We start from the raw sequence: 21,965 nt of genomic DNA, 5'->3' as shown, positions 1-21,965 counted from the left end.
TACACAACAATTTCCTGAAATTCTGTCATTGGAAGTTACTTAGGGTCCAGTATAAACAATTCACCATGTGCAGGTGTAACATTTCATTAATGAGACTTCAAGATCTGAGCAACCTCTGTTCTTGTTGCAACACCAACGGTTCCGTATCCCTCTGGGATCCATCATGGTTCCATCGGCTGCCCACTCCTACCTGCCCTCTCACAATTTCAAAGTATCCCAAAGTCAATCAAATACGTTTTGGAAATGTAACTACTACTGTAAAGATGGCAATGTGACAACTAGTTCTGAAAAGTACCAATGCAATGATGTCCAAGTAAAGTATTTTAGAGACGCTGGGTGACAGTTGCTGTGGTGGTTGTGTCAAAATCCTGGAGTTTCCTCCTTAACAGCACTGCCCCAACACCACACACGCTGTGGTAGTATGGAAGGTGCTAGCTATGAAGACAGGTTGAGTAAATTAGAATTATTTTCATTAGAAAGACAGAGGTTGAGGGGGGACCTGATTGAGGTCTACAAAATCATGAGAGGTACAAACAGGATGGATAGCAAGAAGCTTTTTCCCAGAGTAGGGGGGACTCAATTATTAGGGGTGACGAGTTTATAGTTAGAGGGGAAAAGTTTAAGGGAGATATACGTGGACAGTTCTTTACGCAGAGGGTGGTGGGTGCCTGGAACGCATTGCCAGTAGAGGTGGTAGAGGCGGGCACGATACTGTCATTTAAGATGTATCTAGACAGATACGTGAATAGGCAAGGAGCAGAGGGATACGGATCCTTAGAAAATAGGCGACAAGTTTAGATAGAGGATGTGGATCGGCGCAGGCTTAGAGGGCCGAAGGGTCTGTTCTTGTGCTGTAATTCTCTTTGTTCAAGAAGGTGGCTCACCAGCACCTTCTCCAGAGCAATTAGGGACAGGCAATAAGCATAGGATCACAAGGCTAGGCCAATAAGCAACACAAAATGTTGGAAAAGGTGACTGAACATGGCAGTGATTGTGACTGAATGACGTGATGGTGATAGTGACTGAACATGATGACGATAGTGACTGAATGTGACGGCGACAGTGGCTGAGTGTGAGAACAATTAGGACAGAACAAACCAAATGACAGCAAGTGACACAAGACACCTCAGAAAACGCTGATCCTGAGTAGAAATGTAAATGGGGAATTACAAACAAGATAGTGATTGTTCCAAATATTGACTGGAAACGCTATAGCTCAAGTACTTTAGATGGGTCAATTTTTGTCCAATGTGTGCAGGAGGGTTTCCTGACACAGTATGTAGACAGGTCAACAAGAGGGCAAGGCCACATTAGATTTGGTACTGGGTAATGCCCGAAACGTCGAATCTCCTGTTCCCTGGATGCTGCCTGACCTGCTGTGCTGTTCCAGCAATAAAGTTTCAACTTTGATCTCCAGCATCTGCAGACCTCACTTTCTCCTACTGGGTAATGAACCAGGCCAGTGGTTAGATTTTGAGGTAGGCGAGCACTTTGGTGATACTGACGACAATTTGGTTACGTTTACTTTAGTGATGGAAAGGGATAGGTAAATACCGCAAGGCAAGAGTTATAGCTAAGGGAAAGACAATTATTAGACGATTAGGCAAGATTTAGGATGAAAAGGATAGGGAAGGAAACTGCAGGGGAAGGGCACAACTGAAATGTGGAGCTTGTTCAAGGAACAGCTACTGCCGTTCCTTGATAAGTATATGCTGGTCAGGCAGGGAGGAAGTGATTGAGCGAGGGATCCATGGTTTACTAAAGAAGTTGAATCTCTTGTCAAGGGGAAGAAGGCGGTTTATGTTAGGATGAGACGTGAATGCTCAGTTAAGGCGCTTGAGTGTTACAAGTTAGTCAGGAAAGACCTGAAGAGAGAGCTAAGAAGAGCCAGAAAGGGACATGAAAAGTCTTTGGCGGATAGGATTAAGGAAAACCCTAAAGCTTTCTATAGCTATGTCAGGAATAAAAGAATGACTAGAGTGAGATTAGGGTCAATCAAGGACAGTAGTGGGAAGTTGTGCGTGGAATTCAAAGAGATAGCAGATGCGCTAAATGAATATGTCTCATCAGTACTCACACAGGAAAAAGATAATGTCAAGGAAAATACTGAGATACAGGCTATTGGACTAGACGGGATTGAGGTTCACAAGGAGGCGGTGTTAGCAATTCTAGAAAGAGTGAAAATAGATAAATCCCCTGGGCCGGATGGGATTTCATCAAATCATAGCTTTATCCTAGGATTCTCTGGGAAGCAGGGAGAAGATTGCAGAGCCTTTGATCTTTATATCATCGTTGTCTACAGGAATAGTGCCAGAAGACTAGAGGATAGCAAATGTTGTCCCCTTGATCAAGAGGGGAGTAGAGACAACCTTGGTAACTACAGATCACTGAGCCTTACTTTTGTTGTGGGTAAAGTGTTGGAAAGGATTATAAGAGACAGGATTTATAATCATCTAGAAAGTAATAATTTGATTAGGGATATTCAACATGGTTTTGTGAAGGGTAAGTCGTGCCTCACAATCCTTATTGAGTTCTTTGAGAAGGTGACCAAACAGGTGGATGAGGGTAAAGTGGTTGACGTGGTGTATATGGACTTCAGTAAAACGTTTGATAAGGTTCCCCATGTAGGCTACTGCAGAAATTACAGAGACATGGGATTGAGGGTGACTTAGCAGTTTAGATCTGAAATGTCTTGCTGTAAGAAGACAGAGGGTGGTGGTTGATGGGAAACGTTCATCCTGGAGATCAGTTACTAGTGATGTCACAGAGTCATAGAGATGTACAACACGGATACAGAGCCTTTGGTCCAACTCATCCATGCCGACCAGATATCCCAACCTAATCTAGTCCCACCTGCCAGCACCCGGCCCATATCCTTCCAAACCCTTCCTATTCATATACCCATCCAAATGCCTCTTAAATGTTGCAATTGTACCAGCCTCCACCACATCCTCTGGCAGCTCATTCCATACACGTACCACCCTCTGCGTGAAAATGTTGCCCCTTAGGTCTCTTTTATATCATTCCCCTCTCACCATAAACCTATGCCCTCTAGTTCTGGACTCCCCCCACCCCAGGGAAAAGACTTTGTCTATTTATCCTATCCATGCTCCTCATGATTTTATAAACCTCCATAAGATCACCTCTCAGCCTCCGATGCTCCAGGGAAAACATCCCTAGTCTATTCAACCTCTCCCTATGGCTCAAATCCTCCAACCCTGGCAACATCCTTATAAATCTTTTCTGAACCCTTTCAAGTTTCATAACATCTTTCCGATAGGAAGGAGACCAGAACTGCATGCAATATTCCAACAGTGGCCTAACCAATGACCTGTACAGCCGCAACATGGCCTCCCAACTCCGTACTCAATTCTCTGTCCAATAATGGAAAGCATACCAAACGCCTTCTTCACTATCCTATCTACCTGCGACTCCACTTTCAAGAAGCCATGAACCTGCACTCCAAGGTCTCTTTGTTCAGCAACACTCCCATTAAGTGTATAAGACCTGCTAAGATTTGCTATCCCAAAATGCCACACCTCACATTTCTCGAAATTAAACTCCGTCTGCCACTTCTCAGCCCATTGCCACCCGCTCCCCCCCACCCCCCCAACATCTGATCAAGCTCCTGTTGTAATCTGAGGTAACCTTCTTTGCTGTCCACTACACCTCCAATTTTGGTATTATCTGAAACTTACTATATATCTTATGCTCACATCCAAATCATTTATATAAATGATGCAAAGTAGTGGACCCAGCACCGATCCTTGTGGCATTCCACTGGTCACAGGCCTCCAGTCTGAAAAACAACCCTCCACCATCAACCTCTGTCTTCTACCTTTGAGCCAGTTCTGTATCCAAATGGCTACTTTGCCCTGTATTCCATGAGATCTAGCCTTGCTAACCGGTCTCCCATGGAGAACCTTACTGAACGCCTTACTGAACGCCTTACTGAAGCCCATATAGATCACATCTACTGCTCTGCCCTCATCAATCCTCTTTGTTACTTCTTCATAAAACTCAATAAAGTTTGTGAGACACGATTTCCCACGCACAAAGCCATGTTGACTATCCCGAATCAGTCCTTGCCTTTCCAAATACATGTTCATCCTGTCCCTCAGGATTCCCTCCAACATATTGCCCACCACCGAGGTCAGGCTCACTGGTCTATAGTTCCCTGGTTTTTCCTGACCACTTTTCTTAAATTGTGGCACCACGTCAGCCAAACTCCAGTCTTCTAGCACCTCACCTGTGACTATCAATGATACAAACATCTTAGTAAGAGGCCCAGCAAACACTTCTCTCGCTTCTCACAGAGTTCTCGGGTACACGTGATCAGGTCCTGGGGATTTATTACCTTTATGCGTTTCAAGACATCCAGCACTTCCTCCTCTGTAATATAGACATTTTTCAAGATGTCACCATCTATTTCCCTACAGTCTATATCTTCCAACCCCTTTTCGACAGTAAATACTGATGCAAAGTACTCATTTAGTAACTCCTCCATCTCCTGCGGCTCTACATAAAGGCCACCTTGCTGATCTTTGAGGGCAAGGTCCTGAAGAAGGGCTTATGCCCGAAACGTCGATTCTCCTGTTCCCTGGATGCTGCCTGACCTGCTGCGCTTTTCCAGCAACACATTTTCAGCTCTGATCTTTGAGGGCCCCTATTCTCTCCCTAGTTATCCCTTTGTCCTTAATGTATTTGTAAAAACCCTTTGGATTCTCCTTAATTCTATTTATCAAAGCTATCTCATGTCCCCTTTTTGCCCTCCTGATTTTTCTCTTAAGTATACTCCTACTGCCTTTACACTCTTCTAAGGATTCACTCGATCTATCCTGTCTATACCTGACATATGCTTCCTTCCTTTTCTTAACCAAACTCACAATTTCTCTAGTCATCCAGCATTCCCTATATCTACCAGCCTTTCCTTTCACCCTAACAGGAATATACTGTCTCTGGACTCTCATTAGCTCATTTCTAAAGGCTTCCCATTTTCCAGCCGTCCCTTTACCTGTGAACATCTGCCCCCAATCAGCTTTTGGAAGTTCTTGCCTAATACCGTTAAAACTGGCCTTTCTCTAATTTAGACCTTCAACTTTTAGATCTGGTCTATCCTTTTCCATCATTATTTTAAATCTAATAGAATTATGGTTGCTGGCCCCAAAGTGCTCCCCCACTGACACCTCAGTCACCTTCCCTGCCTTATTTCCCAAGAGTAAGTCAAGTTTTGCACATTCTCTAGTCGGTACATCCACATACTGAATCAGAAAATTTTCTTGTACACATTAACAAATTCCTCTCCATCTAAACCCTTAACACTATGGCAGTCCAAGTCTGTTTGGAAAGTTAAAATCCCCTACCACAACCACCCTATTATTCTTACAGATAACTGAGATCTCCTTACAAGTTTGTTTCTCAATTTTCCACTGACTATTAGGGGGTCTATAATACAATCCCAATAAGGTGATCATCCCTTTCTTATTTCTCAGTTCCACCCAAATAACCTCGTTGGACGTATTTCCGGGAATACCGTCCCTCAGTACAGCTGTAATGCCAACCCTTATCAAAAATGCCACTCTCTTCCACCCCCCCACTTCCCCTTCTGTCCTTCCTGTAGCTGCCATCCTGTTCATCCCTGAACCATGTTTCTGTAAATGCTATGATATCCCAGTCCCATGTTCCTAACCACTGCAAGGATCTGTTTTGGGGCCACAGCTGTTGGCTATTTTTATAAATGACATGGACGAAGGCGTAGAAGGATGGGTTCATAAATTTGCAGATGACACTAAAGTCAGTGGAGTTGCCGATAGTGCGGAAGGATGTTGCAGGTTACAGAGGGACATAGATAAGCTGCAGAGCTGAGAGGTTGCAAATGGAGTTTAATGCAAAAAAGCGTGAGGTGATTCACTTTGGAAGGAGTAACAGGAATGCAGAGTACTGGGTTAATGGTAAGATTCTTGGTAGTGCAGATGAGCAGAGAGAGACCTCTGTGTCCATGTATATAGATCCCTGAAAGTTGCCACCCAGGTTGATAAGGTTGTTAAGAAGGCATATGGTGTGTTAGCTTTTATTGGTAGAGGGAATGAATTTCACAGCCATGAGGTCATGTTGCAGCTGTACAAAACTCTGGTGTGGCCACACTTGGAGTATTGCGTACAGTTCTGGTCACTGCATTATAGGAAGGCTGTGGAAGCTTTGGAAAGGGTGCAGAGGAGATTTACCAGGATGTTGCCTGGTATGGAGGGAAGGTCTTATGAGGAAAGGCTGAGGGAATTTGAGGCTGTTTTCATCAGAGAGAAGAAGATTAACAGAGACATACAAGATAATCAGAGGGTTAGATAGGGTGGACAGTGAGAGCCTTTTTCCTTGGATAGTGTTGGCTAGCACGAGGGGACATAGCTTTAAATTGAGGGGTAATAGATAGAGGACAGATGTCAGAGGTAAATTCTTTACTCAGAGTAGTAAGGGCGTGGAATGCCCTGCCTGCAACAGTAGTAGACTTGACAGCTTTAAGGGCATTTAAATGATCTTTGGATAAATATGTGGATGATAATGAAATAGTGTAGGTTAGATGGGCTTCAGATTGGTTTAACAGGTTGGTGCAACATCGAGAGCTGAAGGGCCTGTACTGCACTGTAATGTTCTATGTTGATTTAAACACAGCCCACACACGATGGTGAGAAGCTGAAAATTTAATTCATTAACACTTCCACAGCCCCAGTCTAGAATCAACAGAAGCTAGATGGTAGATTCTCTATCCCCACTACTTACTGACCGATATGGGCTCTCGATCTAACATTATGTTAGATTTTCAATTCTTATCAAAGAACCTGATATGGCACAGGAGGAGGCCATTTGGCCCATCACGTCTCCAAGTGAGCAAAATGACTAAGAGCCATTCTCCTGCCTTTTCCCCTCATATCCCTGTTTTCAGTTAAATAATTATTTTCAGTTAAATAATTACTCAATGCCCTCTTGAATGCCACGATTGTCACCACCACATGTCCAGTCAGTCCAATACCCTAAGTACTCTCAGTGTGAAAAAGTTTCTTTCTTGCATCGTTGCTGCTTCTTTTGCAAATCACTTTAAATCTGTGTCCCTCTTGTTCTTGTTCCTTTTATGAGCAGGAATAGTTACTCCACATCTACACTATCCAGTTCCCTCATGATTTTGAAAACTTCTATGAGATCTCTCAGCCTTCTCCTCTCCAAAGTCTAAGTGCCGTATACAAGTTCTTGTATTCCATACTCCTATCAATAAAGCAGAGAACACAGTATGCTTTATTAACTGCTTTCTCCACCTATACCCCTTTAAGAGGTTCCTTAAAACCTCCATTTAATCACCTGTCCTAATGTCTCATGTGGTCTGGGGTTAACTTCAGTCTGATCATGCTTTGTGGGAGTCAATAGTTGCATTTTGCTGAATGACCAGGTGTGTCACTAATGAGCTAACTGCACAAGCACACAAGGACAAGTGAAGGGGAATGGATGGGGCTATCAGATTTGAAGTAAAAATAATTTTTAAAAATCAGATACAAAAATTTTTTTATTGTAGTAACACTTCAGATTATTATGAAAGTATGTATATATTTATAAATAGACAATAGTCAAGGTTATAGAGAATGAGTAAAGTTTGGGAGTAATTTGGACAGCTCTTTCAAAGAATCAATAAATGCAGGAAAGGCTGAATGGTCTGGATCATACCTGTCTATTGATAGTATGAGGAAGCTTTTTTAAAAATTACAAATTGCTGGAAATGTTCAGAGGTCAATCTCTGATGATGCATTCCTCACCAATCTCAGTTCCTATGTCAGAAACATGATGGTCCTTTGGAAGACTTTAATTCAAGCAGACAGGACAATTCTCATCAAACAGTCCCAGGACAAGGACAGCCTGTGGTTAGATACAGAATAAAGATTCGTCCACACTGTGAATCATCAAACACTCCCAGGACAGGGACAGCCTGTGGTTAGATACAGAGTAAAGCTCCCTCCACACTGTCCCCCAACAAACACTCCGAGGACAGGGACAGCATGGGGTTAGATACAGAATAAAGATTCGTCCACACTGTGAATCATCAAACACTTCCAGGACAGGGTCAGCATGGGGTTAGATACAGAATAAAGCTTCCTCCACACTGTTCCCATTATACACTCCCAGCAGAAATTAGTAGAGAAATATCAATATCTTTAGAAGGAATAAATAGTTAGTGCCAATTGGTTAGTAGAATGAACATGGAGAGGCCAATAGTGTAGCACAACTTCTCTGAGCGTCTGCAATTGACGTAGTGATTCAGGTTGACATTGCTGAATTTCCTGCACAATATCTGTCCTGACAGTGACATCCCCTCACTCTTAAAGAAGGAACATATTTCCTCTTTTTGTCCCAGAAATTTAGTCCACATGTTATTTATGTCCAACATGACTTCCTCCCAGATTACTTCATCTCACCTTCCTCAACTCTCCTTCCATTCTCTTGTCTACCTTCCCATCAAATGCACTGCAGGTATTCACCTCAACTATTTCCTATTGTAGCAATGTGCACATGCATTCCACTCTCTTGGTCAAGAGATTTCTCTCAATTGTCTGACTGGATTTATTAGGATTAGTATTATATTGCTGTAGAATGACTAGAGAAGCTGGGAAGGTACAGGAGAAAATTCGTCAAGGTATCCAAAGCCAGGAAGGGTTTTAATAGACCAAATGGGGAGAAACAGTTTCTGTTGACATGAACCAGAGAATACAGATTGACGATAATTAGCAAAATAAAGGAAGGTATGGTTAAGAATTTTATCTTATACTGTTTTCTTTAAAGAAAATTGCATTGTGGATATCCCTACAGCACATAGACTGCACAGTCAAAGGTGGTGGCTCACCACCAGTTTCTCATCGGCAATTAGGAATAGCCAATAAATGCTGGCCCAGCCTGTGACACTCGCATCTCATGAATAATAAAAAAAATTGTAATGTCTGAATCGTAATGTCTGTCCAAGAGGACGTGGGTAGCAGATGCAATATTTTCAAAGTAGAATTGGATAAATATTTGATAAGGAAAATTTCACAAGAAAATGGGGTGAGAACTAATGGGATTCCAATGGGTTTTTACAGTAAATGTTTTTAAAGCTAAGATAGATATTTTTTGAACAGTAAAGGAATTAGGGGATATGGTGAGAGGGTGGGTAAGTGGAACTGAGTCCACGAAACGATCAGCCATGATCTTAGCGAATGGCGGAGGGCCAGATGGCCAACTCCTGCTCCTAGTTCTGATGTTCTTCACTCAAAGAGCCTGCTCAGGCACTGTGGGCCAAATGGCCTCTTTCTGAACTAGTGCTGTGTCATTCATGGGCCCCTTGTGATTGACCTCTGCCTGTAATTTGGTTGACTCTCAATAGCCCTCTGAAATGGCCAGGCAAGGCTCTCCTTCCAAGGGCCAGGAGGGATGGGCACAAATACTTGTCTTTCATCTCAAGAAAGAATAAAGGAAGTGGAAACATTTGCTCTGCATCTGAAGTACGTATGTAGTGATGAAGGGGTTAAACACGTCTTGTTTATCTGTCTTTTTTTATTGTAGTTGCTGGGTACTAATTAGCAGAGCTTTCTCCACCAGTCAGCAAATGGTTTCAGTGTCATTCAATTTAACAATTACCAATTCCAGACGATCCAAGGAAGAGGAAGACTAGCGGGTGCTCTTCATCTGCCCAACCATTCTCCTTTCTTCGGATGGCTGCATTTAGAAAAAGAAAAGTAAAGAGCGAATGAGAGAGGGAAGAAATCATATATAAAATCGATCCTTCTTCCAGCGTACAGCCTGCCTCCCCCCACCACCACTCCCTACAATTATCACTAAGTATACACGATGTTATACCGTCTTCATCCCACGCAAAAGGCACCAGCAACCATTAGTCCATCAGAGATTTCATTAAGGAGCAGTGCCCAGGAGGAGCTAAATTGAGTTTGTATGGATCTCGTGAGCCTGCCCTCACAGTTATGCGGATAAACAGCATGGTGTCTGCCGAGACACGCACTCAGTGTTGCCAAGACGACGCGATCGAAAGCGAGCGCAGGGTGGTGGTTGGCGCGATGGGGAGGGGTGAGGTGGGGTGGGGAGAGGGCGCACACGTACGCGAAGCAGAAAGCCACTGGCCGCAACCTTCTAATGCAGAGATTAATAACTAAAAAAAAATAATCTCTTGACATTTTCCTTCTGTGTTCAGTGGATGAGAAGGACAAACATACAGACTCAGGGTGACTCTGTTCCACCCTGACTGGCTGGGTGCACTAAATCGGATTTTGGAAAACTTGAAATGGTTGAATAATAGGAACCTGATTGGATTACTATGATAAATAAATGTCAGTCTTTAATCTTTGCAAATGTACCAGAGAATAGAATCCTCTTCTTACTCACTTGCCTTTTCATTGCCTGTCAGGATGATTTGTAAGATTTTTGTTTGTAATAGTAACATGCAGCCTCATGACCAGTGGGGAAGGGGAGTCATCTATTACCCCCCATACCCCTCACTACATCAGGATAGGTGAAGAAGTCACTGAAGAAATAATTTATATTCAGGAGTTGTGAATAAAGGAGCTCCCCAGCTCCTCACCTCCGTTCTCACTTATTCCTGTAGCTACAGGTGTTGTCATGGCTCAGGGGACAGCGCTTTGACCCTCAGTTAAAATGTCATGGGCTCAAGTCACGCCAGACACCTCACCATATCACCCAAAATGATACAAATCAGTGCAGTACTGAGGGAGTGCTGCACTGTCAGGAGATCAGTGCTGAGGGGGTGCCTCACTGTTGCAGGATCAGTGCTGAGGGAATGCCATACTGTCGGAGGGTCAGTGCTGAGGGAGTGCCACACTGTCGCAGGATCAGTGCTGAGGGAACGCCATACTGTCGGAGGGTCAGTGCTGAGGGAGTGCCACACTGTCGCAGGATCAGTGCTGAGGGAACGCCATACTGTCGGAGGGTCAGTGCTAAGGGAGCGCCACACTGTTGGTGGGTCAGTGCTGAGGGAATGCCGCACTGTCAGAGAGTCATTACTGAGGGAGCGCCGGACTGTCGGAGGATCAGTGCTGAGGGAGTGCCGGACTGTTGGAGGGTGAGTGCTGAGAGTTGAGAAAATAAGATCTGGTGTGATGATACCTTTCAGCAATCCTCAAAGTGACCAGTCCACTGAAGTTGACTTTGAAATATTTTGTCTTAATGCTTGTGTAGATAGCTACAAATACATGAGAATTTGTTGACTGCCCTACTGTGAATTCAAAGAATGTAGTGATAGCACTGCAGGTGAAATTTTTCTAATGCTCATCTGTGTTGTTGATACATAGTCTAGCAGCACAAGAGTGTGTGGTGTGTGATGTGTCTGCTGTACACTAGGACATCTCTTGACTTGAAGAGGTCTTTTGTTGTTAAACATTCGCTGCTGTAGTTTATTTAATACTGAGATCAAGATCTGAGAAGTGTTCAATATATTCCCGAATCTCTCCTTCAACATTTTTAGAAGGTAAAATATTTGGCTTACCAGCTCCGAGCTGATTTGAATTTTATTGGGGGAACGGTCAAAGACAAATTCATCTCTAGTACACAGAATTGAAGAGTTTGAGAGAGCTTTGCAAATGTAGAGCAGAGTGGACGACACTGCAGTCACCGACAAATTGTGGATTTTCAATGTCCGTGGAGGCCTGTTCAGCTTTGGCACAGAGGTGACCTTTGATTAAGGTCCGATTAGAAAAATGACACTTCAGACATTGCAGCACTCCCTCACAACTGGCACTGAGGTTGTTAGTAGTCTGATGTTTTAGTTTGGAGACTTGCACTTACACCACTCTGACTGAGGGTGGAGAATGTTATTTACTGAACCATGGCTCATTCCTCAGGTGATAACCCCCGACTGGAAAGGTGTCAGCTCCGAGGTTGTCAGGCAGGAGCAGGTAACAGGAGGTCACTCCATTGTTGGGACCACTAAGACATATTTTACTTTATTAGTCTTCTCCTGGGGTCTGATGAAAGGTTTCAGAGTGTGAAGTTAGCTAGATATTGATTCTCATAAATACAATGTATTACTTTACTAAGATCAATACAGGGATTAGGGGGAGGGGTTGTGGGGGGGGGACAGTCACCAAAAAGCAAGGAAGCAGAAATTGGCTTTTGCCTCTTCTTATTGCACCAGTAATGTAGCAATTCATTCTGAATTGTCTTACTGCTCTCTATCACCGTTACTGTAGAAAAGAATCAGGGAGTGCTGGCATGACAAGTGAAATCCTAGCAGCTCGATCAATCTTTAAAAGGCTACCTTCAGCACAACTCTCCTGTACCCTTCCCTTTCTCCATTCCCACTCCTCTCTCCCTCCCTCCCTAGGCTACAGGCTTTCCAGTTTTGCTATCTCACCCCATTCAACATGAGCCTGCAGTTAATTTCCATCCTAGAGTGTCTGGAGCTATAACTGTCAGAATTGTACAACAAAGAAAAATTTGTATTTACACAGCATCTTTAACATAGAAAAATGCACCAAGAAACTTCACCACAGTGATTATTAAACGAGTTTGATGCTGAAACAGTGAAGATATTATAACAGATCATGAAAAGCTTGGTCAAAGAAACAGGTTTTAAGGCAGTCCTTCCCAAACACTTCCCCCCACTGTGACTCCATTTTAAGGTCAGAAAATGACTGTGGTCCCTCAGAGAGATCAAGATGCGAAGGGGGAGAGAAGCTGTGAGAATGGGGGCCTATTACAGCTGGATCATAGTTGTTGTAATACAGAAAGAGAGCCACAGCTTGAGATCCCAGATTCTCAGCTCATTAGGATCCCAATTGTCACTTTGGAAAGACCTGTAGACCTGTGTTAAGGAGCATCTTAAAGAAGAAGGGAGAGATTTAAGGAGGGAATGCCAGAGCTTGGGGCCCAGGCCGATGCAGGCACAGCCATTGATCAGAGTCATAGAGCTATGTAGCACGGAAACAGACCCTTCGGTACAACTCACCCGCACTGACCAGATATCCTAAACTGATCTAGTTTCATTTGCCAGCATTTGGACCAAATCCCTCCTAACCTTTCCCATTCATAAACCCATCCAGGTGCCTTTTCAATGCTGTAATTGTACCAGCCTCCATCACTCCCTCTGGCAGCTCAGTCCATAAACGCACCACCCATCGGTTTCCCTCTCAGGTCCTTTTTAAATCTTTCCTCTCTCACCTTAACCCTACGCCCTCTAGTTTTGGCTCCCCTACCCTTGGAAAAAGATCCTGGTTAGTCACTCTTACCATTCCCATCATGATTTTATAAACCTCTATAAGGTCACCCTCAGCCTCCATCGCTCAGTGGAAAATATCCCCAGCCTATTCAGCCTCTCCTTGTAACTCAAACCTTTAATTCCAGCAACATCCTTATAAATCTTTTCTGCATTCTCTTAAGTTTAACAACATTGTTCCTATATCAGGGAAACCAGAATTTTGCGCAGTATTCTAAAGGTAGCCTAATCAATGTCCTGTACAGCACAACGTGACCTCCTATACTCAGTACACTGACCAACGAAAGTAAATATGCCAAATGCCTTCTTCACTAGCCTGTCTAACTATTAATCTACTTTCAAGGAACTATGCACCTCTAGGTCTCTTTGTTCAGCAACACTCCCATTAACTGTACAAGTCCTGCCCTAACTTGTCTTACCAAAATGCAACACCTCACATTTATCTGAATTAAATGTCCTCAGCCCTTTGGCCCATCTGATCAAGGTCTTGCTACATTCTGAGGTAACCTTCTTCATTATTCATAACACCACCTATTTTGGTGTCATCTGCAAATTTACTAACCATTTCTCCTATATTCACATCCAAATCATTTTTATAAATAACAAACAGCAGTGGACACAGCACTGATCCTTGCATCACACTGCTGGTCACAGGCCTCCAGTCCGAAAAACAACACTCTACTACCTTGACGGATCAATTAAGATTTGGGAATTTGCTGCAGATGATAATTGGAATTAGACAGGTATTTCAGAGGCATGTAAGTGGAGGAACCGACAGAAGTAGGGAAGATGGGAGAGAGTAATGACTATTTTTTAATTGTAGACTGAAATGGGAAAATGACCTCTATAAAGACCAAGAATTGTGGAAAGGATTACTGGACTTTGTAAAAGCGAGTTATCTGGCACTCATTATAAGTGCTGTTTACATTGGTGTTTGTTCAACTAGTCTGGGAGGACTTCCCCCTCCATTCTCCATATTCCTTGATTTTCCCCAAGGCCAAAAACCCATTGATCTTTGATTTGAAAAACTCACCAACCGAGTATCTACACTCTTTGGGGAGAAGTATTTCAAAGATTCACTGCCCTTTTGAGAGATGGGATTCCCCTCCAGATCAGTCCTAAATGATTACCCCCTCAGCCTGAGACTATATCCTTAATTCAACACTCTAGACAGGTCAAACAGCCTCTCAGCATCCATCCTACTGCAGTCCATGTGCTGAGGTTAGACACACCATGCCGTTAGGAATGGAGTTTCAGGATTATGAGCCAGCGATACTGAAGGAACAGTGATGTATATCCAAGTGCGGATGGTGAGTGGCTTGAAATGGAACTTGCAGGTGGTGGTGTTTTCATATATCTGCTGCCCTTGTCCTTCTAAATGTTAGAAGTCATGGTTTTTGAAAGTACTGTCTAAGGAGTGTTGATGCAGTGCTACAATGCATCTTGTAATAATATACACTGCTGCTATTGTTCACTGGAATATAAGACATATTGCAGTTCTGTAAAATCCAGAGCAAAAAAACATTTTGACCGACTGGTCTACCCTGGCATTTATGTTCTTCCCCTCACACCTTCAGAACTAGCATCCCTGAGCAAAATGGCAATAATAAGTGTCATGTCTCAATACATCTTGATGGTCAATAGAGGGATAGAGAGACAGAAAAAGAGTGCTGTGTAGTCAAGTCATGTGCAGACAAAGAGGCAGCTGTGTCTTTAAATGGTCGATATGGCCTGCTTAAGGCAGAAAGCAAATTTCCCCCCAAATTTGATTAGGTTCCTACAGCCTCTCCAGAAACCTACCCAATAAATGTGAGCAGACACCACCTGTGTCAGATTCGTGCCCGGCCCATTCATCAAGTTTTAGCCAATTAACACAGGCCTGTTAGTTTGAACCATTTACAGCTGGTTTTTGTGGGGGGAGAAACAGAAAGACAGTGATTGATGGAGGGGCCTACAAATAGAATAAAAGACAGACAAAAGAAAAGGCATGTGTTGCCTGGTGTCACTGGACAAGAGAGAGAAAAAGTGGGACAGGGGGATTTGTTCACTGGGGGTTTAATCCATGTCACTTCAGGCAGACCTCGTCTGTCATGTGCTCCAGTCAAAATCTTATTAAGTAGTATGTGACCAGGCTCCTTCATTGTTACTGAACCAATTTGTTGTTGGAGGTAAACACAGGGGTGGGGTGGTGTTTCTTTCTCCAGTCCTTTCTGCCAGAATGTGAGTGACTTAAATTGGAGAGAACAGATGGACTTAAACATTCCTTTAACATTTTACACAGAATTACACAACAGAGAAAGAGGCCACTCAGCCCCAGGACAGAGATCAGGAGAAATTATTTCTCTCACAGTTGTTAGTTCAAGAAATTCTCTTCCCCACAGAGTAGTGGAGGTGGGGTCATTGAATGTTTTAAAGCAGACTTAGACAGATACTGTACTGCTATCAGAATCCAAGGGGTCGGGGAAAAGACAGAAAAATCGAGCTAAAGCCACAGTCAGATTGCCCACAATCTTCTTGAATAAAAGGGAGGGAGAAAGGGGCAGAGTGGCCTAATCCAGCACCAGTTTTCATGCTTGTATCATCCCACACAACATCCCTCCCACCATATTCCATCAAAACCTATTTTTCTATTTCTTTCTCTTTTGTTGATGTAGCTTTCCCTTAAATGCATCAGCTGCTGTCCTCAACCACTCTCTGTGGCAATGAGTCCAACATTCTCCCTCAGTCTCTGGGTAGTAAGCTTTCTCTGGTAGTCCTGATTGGATTTAATAGAGTATCTCATATTGATGTGGAGAGACTTGAGGGATGGGAAGTGTACTGTTGCCTTACACCTCACAATCATGATGTGGAGGTGTCTATGTTGGACTGGAGCAGACAAGGTCAGAAGTCACCCGACACCAGGTTATAGTCCAACAGGTTTATTTGAAATCACAAGCTTTCAGAGCGCTGCTCCTTCGTCAGGACTTCATGTGACAAAGGAGCAGTGATCCAAAAGCTTGTGATTTCAAATAAACCCAACAGACTATAACCTGGTCAAGAGCTTAGCGTTGGAAAAACACAGCAGGTCAGGCAGCATCCGAGGAGTCTCCTGCTCCTCGGATGCTGCCGATTCTCCTCCTCGAATGCTGCCTGACCTGGTGTACTTTCCTAGCACCACACTCTCGACTGATCTTCAGCATCTGCAGTCCTCATTTTCTCCTAGACTATAACCTGGTGTCATGTGACTTCTGACTTTCCTCACATTCATTATGACTTTAAGAGACTGACTCATGATATTAATACTGTATCACAGCATGCCATTTGAGAGTATAAAGATCTCATACTACACCTTACTTTAGATCATTTGAAGCATACACTATGCTGGAAGCATGCTCCTATATTGTAAATTATGAGCTTAGTATTAGCCCAGACATTTAGATATGATTTAGATAGGAGTGTAATGTTTGCACAGAATGGTTAGTTATAAAAAATATCTGTTGGATTTCAATACCATAATATACACCTCCAATTTCTTATGTTAAGGGAGAAACGTAAGTCGGGCCGCAACAGATAAAACGTAATGTTGCAGGCAAATTCAACACCTCATCTACATAGTTAGTAAAGGTTCACAGAAATATTGTGGGGGTCTGATAGAATAGATGAGGGAAAAATGTTTATTAGCAATGACCTTATTTTTAATCTCCAGTTCTGGACTGCTGCACAGAAATAGTATTTGTTTGGGGCCACACTACTGAATCTATTCAGAAGTTTAAAGTCACAAAGTGCCTCTTCCTGGGGCCCAGTTCCAAGGGTAATCATTAAATTTAGATTACTATCAGTCAAACAGTGAAAGATGATGTTGCTGCAATGTGGTGAGCATTGTATGTGAATCTACCAGCTCTGGCAGAGGCTTACTGGGTATTGGTCTTGCCTCGGAATCAGGAAGTTGTGAGCCCCACCCACAGACTTGAACACAAACTGGTCTAATACTCGGCTTCAATACTGAGTTATCACTGAATTATTAAAGGTCAGTACTGATAAAGTGCTGCTCTGTTGGAGGGTCTGTACTGAAGGAGAGCTACACTGTCAGAGACAAAAATAGAAATTGCTGGAAAATCTCAGCAGGTCTGGCAGCATCTGTGGAGAGAAATCAGAGTTAATGTTTTGAGGCACTGACCCTTCCTCAGAACTGATGGTAGTTGGGAAAATGTTGGTTTATATGCAGATGATGCACTGTTGGAGGGTCAATGCTGAGGGAGTGCCGCACTGTTGAAGGGTCAGTGCTGAGGGAGTGCCGCACTGTCGGAGGGTCAGTGCTGAGGGAGTGCCGCACTATTGGAGGGTCAATGCTGAGGGAGTGCCGCACTGTTGGAGGGTCAGTGCTGAGGGAGTGCTGCACTGTCGGAGGGTCAGTGCTGAGGGAGCGCCGCACTGTCGGAGGGTCAGTGCTGAGGGAGTGCCGCACTGTTGGAGGGTCAGTGCTGAGGGAGTGCTGCACTGTCAGAGGGTCAGTGCTGAGGGAGTGCCGCACTGTTGGAGGGTCAGTGCTGAGGGAGTGCTGCACTGTCAGAGGGTCAATACTGAGGAGCACTGCACCAAGCAAAGTGTATTCTTCTGACTGAATTAAAATATTCTTTAGTCTCTCAAGTGGATATAATGGTTTCAAGTATTGAATGATGTTTCACAAGGTGAGGTAATAAGTTTTACTCACTCTGTCCATATAGCCTGACTCAGTCTGTGAGAGAATCATAACTTAAGTTTCTGATGTACAGATCCTACTACACTGCTGCATTCCCGCAACACTGGTACTGGGAAATCTGCCTGGGATTCTGAGGTTCAATTCCGGTTGAGTGGAAGAGTTGTGGTAAAGTACTGGGAAGCAATGCTTTGATACTGAATTGGTTTCACAGCTTCCCAAGTATAAACAAGGTGCCAGAGTGAGTGAGAAAGAGAGAGAGAGAGAGAGAGAGAGAGAGAGAGAGAGAGAGAGAGAGAGAGAGATCGACAGAGGGTGAAGGCCTGGTAACTATAAATCTCAATGAGCCAGCAACAGTGGGAAGAGAAGAGAGTGAGTAGCGGTGGTGGCTGGGGTGGGGACGGGGGTAGGAGGAAGCAGTTGAAACTTCTTGGCGAAACCAGAATGAAGAATTGATTGAAATGCAGCAGAACACTTGTCTTTATTTTCCAAAAACACCATGCTTCAGGGCGATTTGAGAATGTTAAAATTGCTGGGACACAGGCTCCAGTTTGACGTGATTTACACTCATTCAGTTGACATGGCAAGGGGACTGCAGTATTGATGATGATGGGTGCTGAGGGACAACTGCAGCCTCAATGCAGTTCGCAGCTCCAGCAGCAGGAGCTATCAGGGTTCTTACTCATACTGCCCCGGAACTCCAGTTGCCGATGGCCCTCAGTCAAGCTGCAGGGAATACAATTCCATCATTGTCTGGCCTAATGGGTGCCACGGGAGAGTTGCAGAGCAGCATCCACTGACGGATCGCTCGGCTGTTGTTTCTAATATAGCTGTCATCCAGGCCCTCTTTCTCCTCTCTCTACCACCTCCCAGCCCCAACCTTTGATTTCCACAGCGTTTTGGATACAGTTCGCCTGACAGTTTTCAGACCATACAGCTGAAGGAACGGCTGTGGATTACTCACAGACTCAAACTGTTTTCTTTTAACACTTCTACCAAACAGGATTCGCTTAACAAGCCCCTTCCTTTACAAGGTATGCATTTACATCGAGTCACAGAGTCATCCAGTATGGAAACAGACCCTTCGGTCCAACCAATTCATGTTGAACATAATCCCAAACCAGTCCACCTGCCTGCTCCTAACCCATATCCCTCCAAACCTCTCCCTATTCATGAACTTATCCAAATGTTGTAATCGTGCCGACATCCCCCCCTTCCTCAGGAAGTTCATTCCACACATGAACCACCCTCTGTGTAAACAATTTGCCCCTCATGTCTTTTTTAACTCTCTCTCCTCTCACCTTAAAAATGTGCCCCCAAGTCTTGAAATCCCCATCCGAGGGAAAAGACATCTACCATTAACTCTACATCCCTCATGATTTCATAAACCTCTATAAGCTCGCCTCTCAATCTCCTACACTCCAGTGTAAAAAGTCCCAGCCGATTCAACCCTTCTTAGATCTAAGAACTGTTTAATTACTTTGCACGTATTCTGCTGTATTTGTCTGCACTGTCCCAAGATCACCTCCGTTCCCTCACTCTCCCACTTGTGTCTCATTCTACTGTCTTGATTGAGCCACTTATCATTCAAAAATCTATCTAGTTTAGCCTTGAATACATTCATTAGCTCAGCCTGCACTGCTCACTGGAGATCAGAATTCCAGACTAAACATACTCTAGGGAAAAAAATATTTCTCTTCTTCTCTGTCTTCAATAGGTGTACCTTGGTTTAATAATAGTACTGAAGACTCCGGAATTAGCTGAGAAATATCAGAATTAGCCAAGTTCCTGATCTAGCTGTTCCAGTGCAACTGCAACACTGGCATTTACCTGACAGTATGGAAGATTGCTCAAGTATGTCCTGTGCACAAAAAAACAGGACAAACACCACCTAGCCAATTACTGCCCTATCAGTCTGCTCTCAATCATCAATAAGGTGGCGGAAGGGGACGTCAACAATGCTATCAAACAGTACTTGCAAATGACTCAACAATTCAGTGACATTTAGTTTGTGTTCCTCAAGGGCCCCCCTGCCCAACCCTATTAAAACGCTGGTTCAAACTTGGACAAAACAGCTGAAATCCACGGCTGAGTCCAGAGTGATTGCATTTGACATTTGGACTGCATTTGATTGACTATGGCATCAAGAAGCCCAAGCAAGACTGCAGTTAATGAAAATTTGGGGTAAAGATCTCTGCTGGTTAGAGTCATACCCGGCACATAGGAAGATAATAGTGGTTGTTGGAGATCAATCATCTCAGCTTCAGAACATCTCTGCAAGGTAGTGTCCCAGGCCCAACAATCTTCAGCTGCTTCATCAATGACCTTTCGTCCATCATGAGATCACAAGCAACGTTGTCTCTAAGCTGTGCATTCTGGAGGTCTGTGCATGCAGATTAATGTGTCAGCACATTCACGTCTGGTACAAACACCTCAGAAATTCATGCAGCAGCTGGAGAAATTAGGGGCAACATTGCTCTAAAGTAGGATGTTTGCTTATGATAGCACAACGTTCAGCATCATTCATGAATCCTCAGTTACTGAAGCAGTCTGAGTTGAAATGCATGAAGACCGCACAACATCCAGTCTTATGCTGGTAAGTGGCAAGTGACATCACTACACAAGTACCAGGCAATGACCATCTCCAACAAGAGAGAATCTAACCATTGTGCCTTGACATTCAATGGGATTACTATCAATGAATCCACCATCCATGGGCATTGCCATTGGCGAGTCCCACACCTTGAGGTTATCATTGCCAAAAACTGAACTGGACTAGCCATGTAAATAGTGGCTAAAAGAACAAGTCAGAAGCTAGGAAATCAGCTCCTCACCTCCTGTCTTCTCATTTCTGTTCACCATTTAAAAGGCACAATTTAGCAGTTTGACGGCATATTCTTCGTTTGCCTGGATGACTGCAGCTCCAACAATGATCAAAGTTCACTGCCATCCAGGAAAAGCAGCTGCTTGGTTGACTCGCTATCCACAAGCTTCAACATGAACTGCCTTCAGCAGTGTCTACAAGGCATACCACAACAACTTATCAAGGCTTTCCACACAGTACACTCAAAATCTGGAACCACCCAAAAGGACTGCAGCAGCAGATACGTGCGAACACCACCAACACCAAGTTCCTCTCCAAGCCACTCACTTGGAAACACATTGCTGTTCCTTTATTGCCACTGGTTCAAAATCCTCAAAACTCCGTCCCTAATGTTCTATGGAATTCCCAACATCCCAAGGATTGCAACAGTTCAAACAGCTCACCATCAACTTCTCAAGGGCAAGTCGGCATTAGCGTCTGACAGTGACCCAGAGCCCATTAATGAATGGAAACAATTTTTTAAAAAAGATTTCACAAAATCACCTGCCATTCTCCTTCATCCAAGAAAGTCCAAGACCAACTCCTCGGTCCTTCTTCATAGGGCCCTCCCACCAAGTCTAGTCTCAATCTGATAACATTTGTTGCATGTCTATGGCAAGTAAATCCTATGTGAGACAAGGAAACCAAAACTGAACACAATAATCCCGGTATGGTGTCACCAAAGGTATTTGCTATAAGACTTTATTAGTCCTGCAACCAAGTTCAAACCTGAAAGCATGGTCTTCCACAGAACAGCACATTGTAAATCTTGTTATTTAATCATTATTCTAGCCAGGCTTGCCTGAGGGTTTTTATTGCAAAACAGGAAAATACCTTCCTTTCCTCTTTAAGCTGATTTGATATTTGATTGAATTACTCTGAAATAGCTTGTTCTATTTTTATCAGAAAGAAGACAAAGGGACAGAATAGGAGATGGCTATTTGACCATTCTATCCATCGATCCTGGTGCCCAGGTCAAACCACACCTACGCTGCTTATGCATAGAATTGTTGGGTGAGCTCCTTTCAGTGCAATCCCCACTGCCCGTCACTAAATGGCTGAATTGTACAATAGATGCCTCTGTATTCATTTAGCATCAGTGGATATAAGTGTTAAACTCTGCCAGGACAGGGTTAGATAGAAAAGAAAGCTTCCTGCACACTATCCCCATCAAA

At 43.7% G+C, this 21,965-nt stretch overlaps 1 protein-coding gene across 1 annotated transcript in view; it reads right to left on the bottom strand.

The window, feature by feature from the left end:
- The window catches only part of clpb (ClpB family mitochondrial disaggregase), a 128,396-nt gene that overhangs the window by 22,936 nt on the left and 83,495 nt on the right, over positions 1–21,965 (bottom strand). The window contains exon 8 of the mRNA XM_043686858.2: positions 9,649–9,726. Within this exon, the coding sequence (XP_043542793.2) occupies positions 9,649–9,726 (78 nt within the window). The remainder of the gene's footprint in view (positions 1–9,648; positions 9,727–21,965) is intronic.

Source organism: Chiloscyllium plagiosum, unplaced genomic scaffold (genome assembly GCF_037043375.1).
Source record: "Chiloscyllium plagiosum isolate Xiang-an unplaced genomic scaffold, Cpla_swu_hap1 HiC_scaffold_6, whole genome shotgun sequence".
Classification (NCBI taxonomy): Eukaryota; Metazoa; Chordata; class Chondrichthyes; order Orectolobiformes; family Hemiscylliidae; genus Chiloscyllium; species Chiloscyllium plagiosum.
This window is presented reverse-complemented; position numbering and strand designations above follow the sequence as displayed.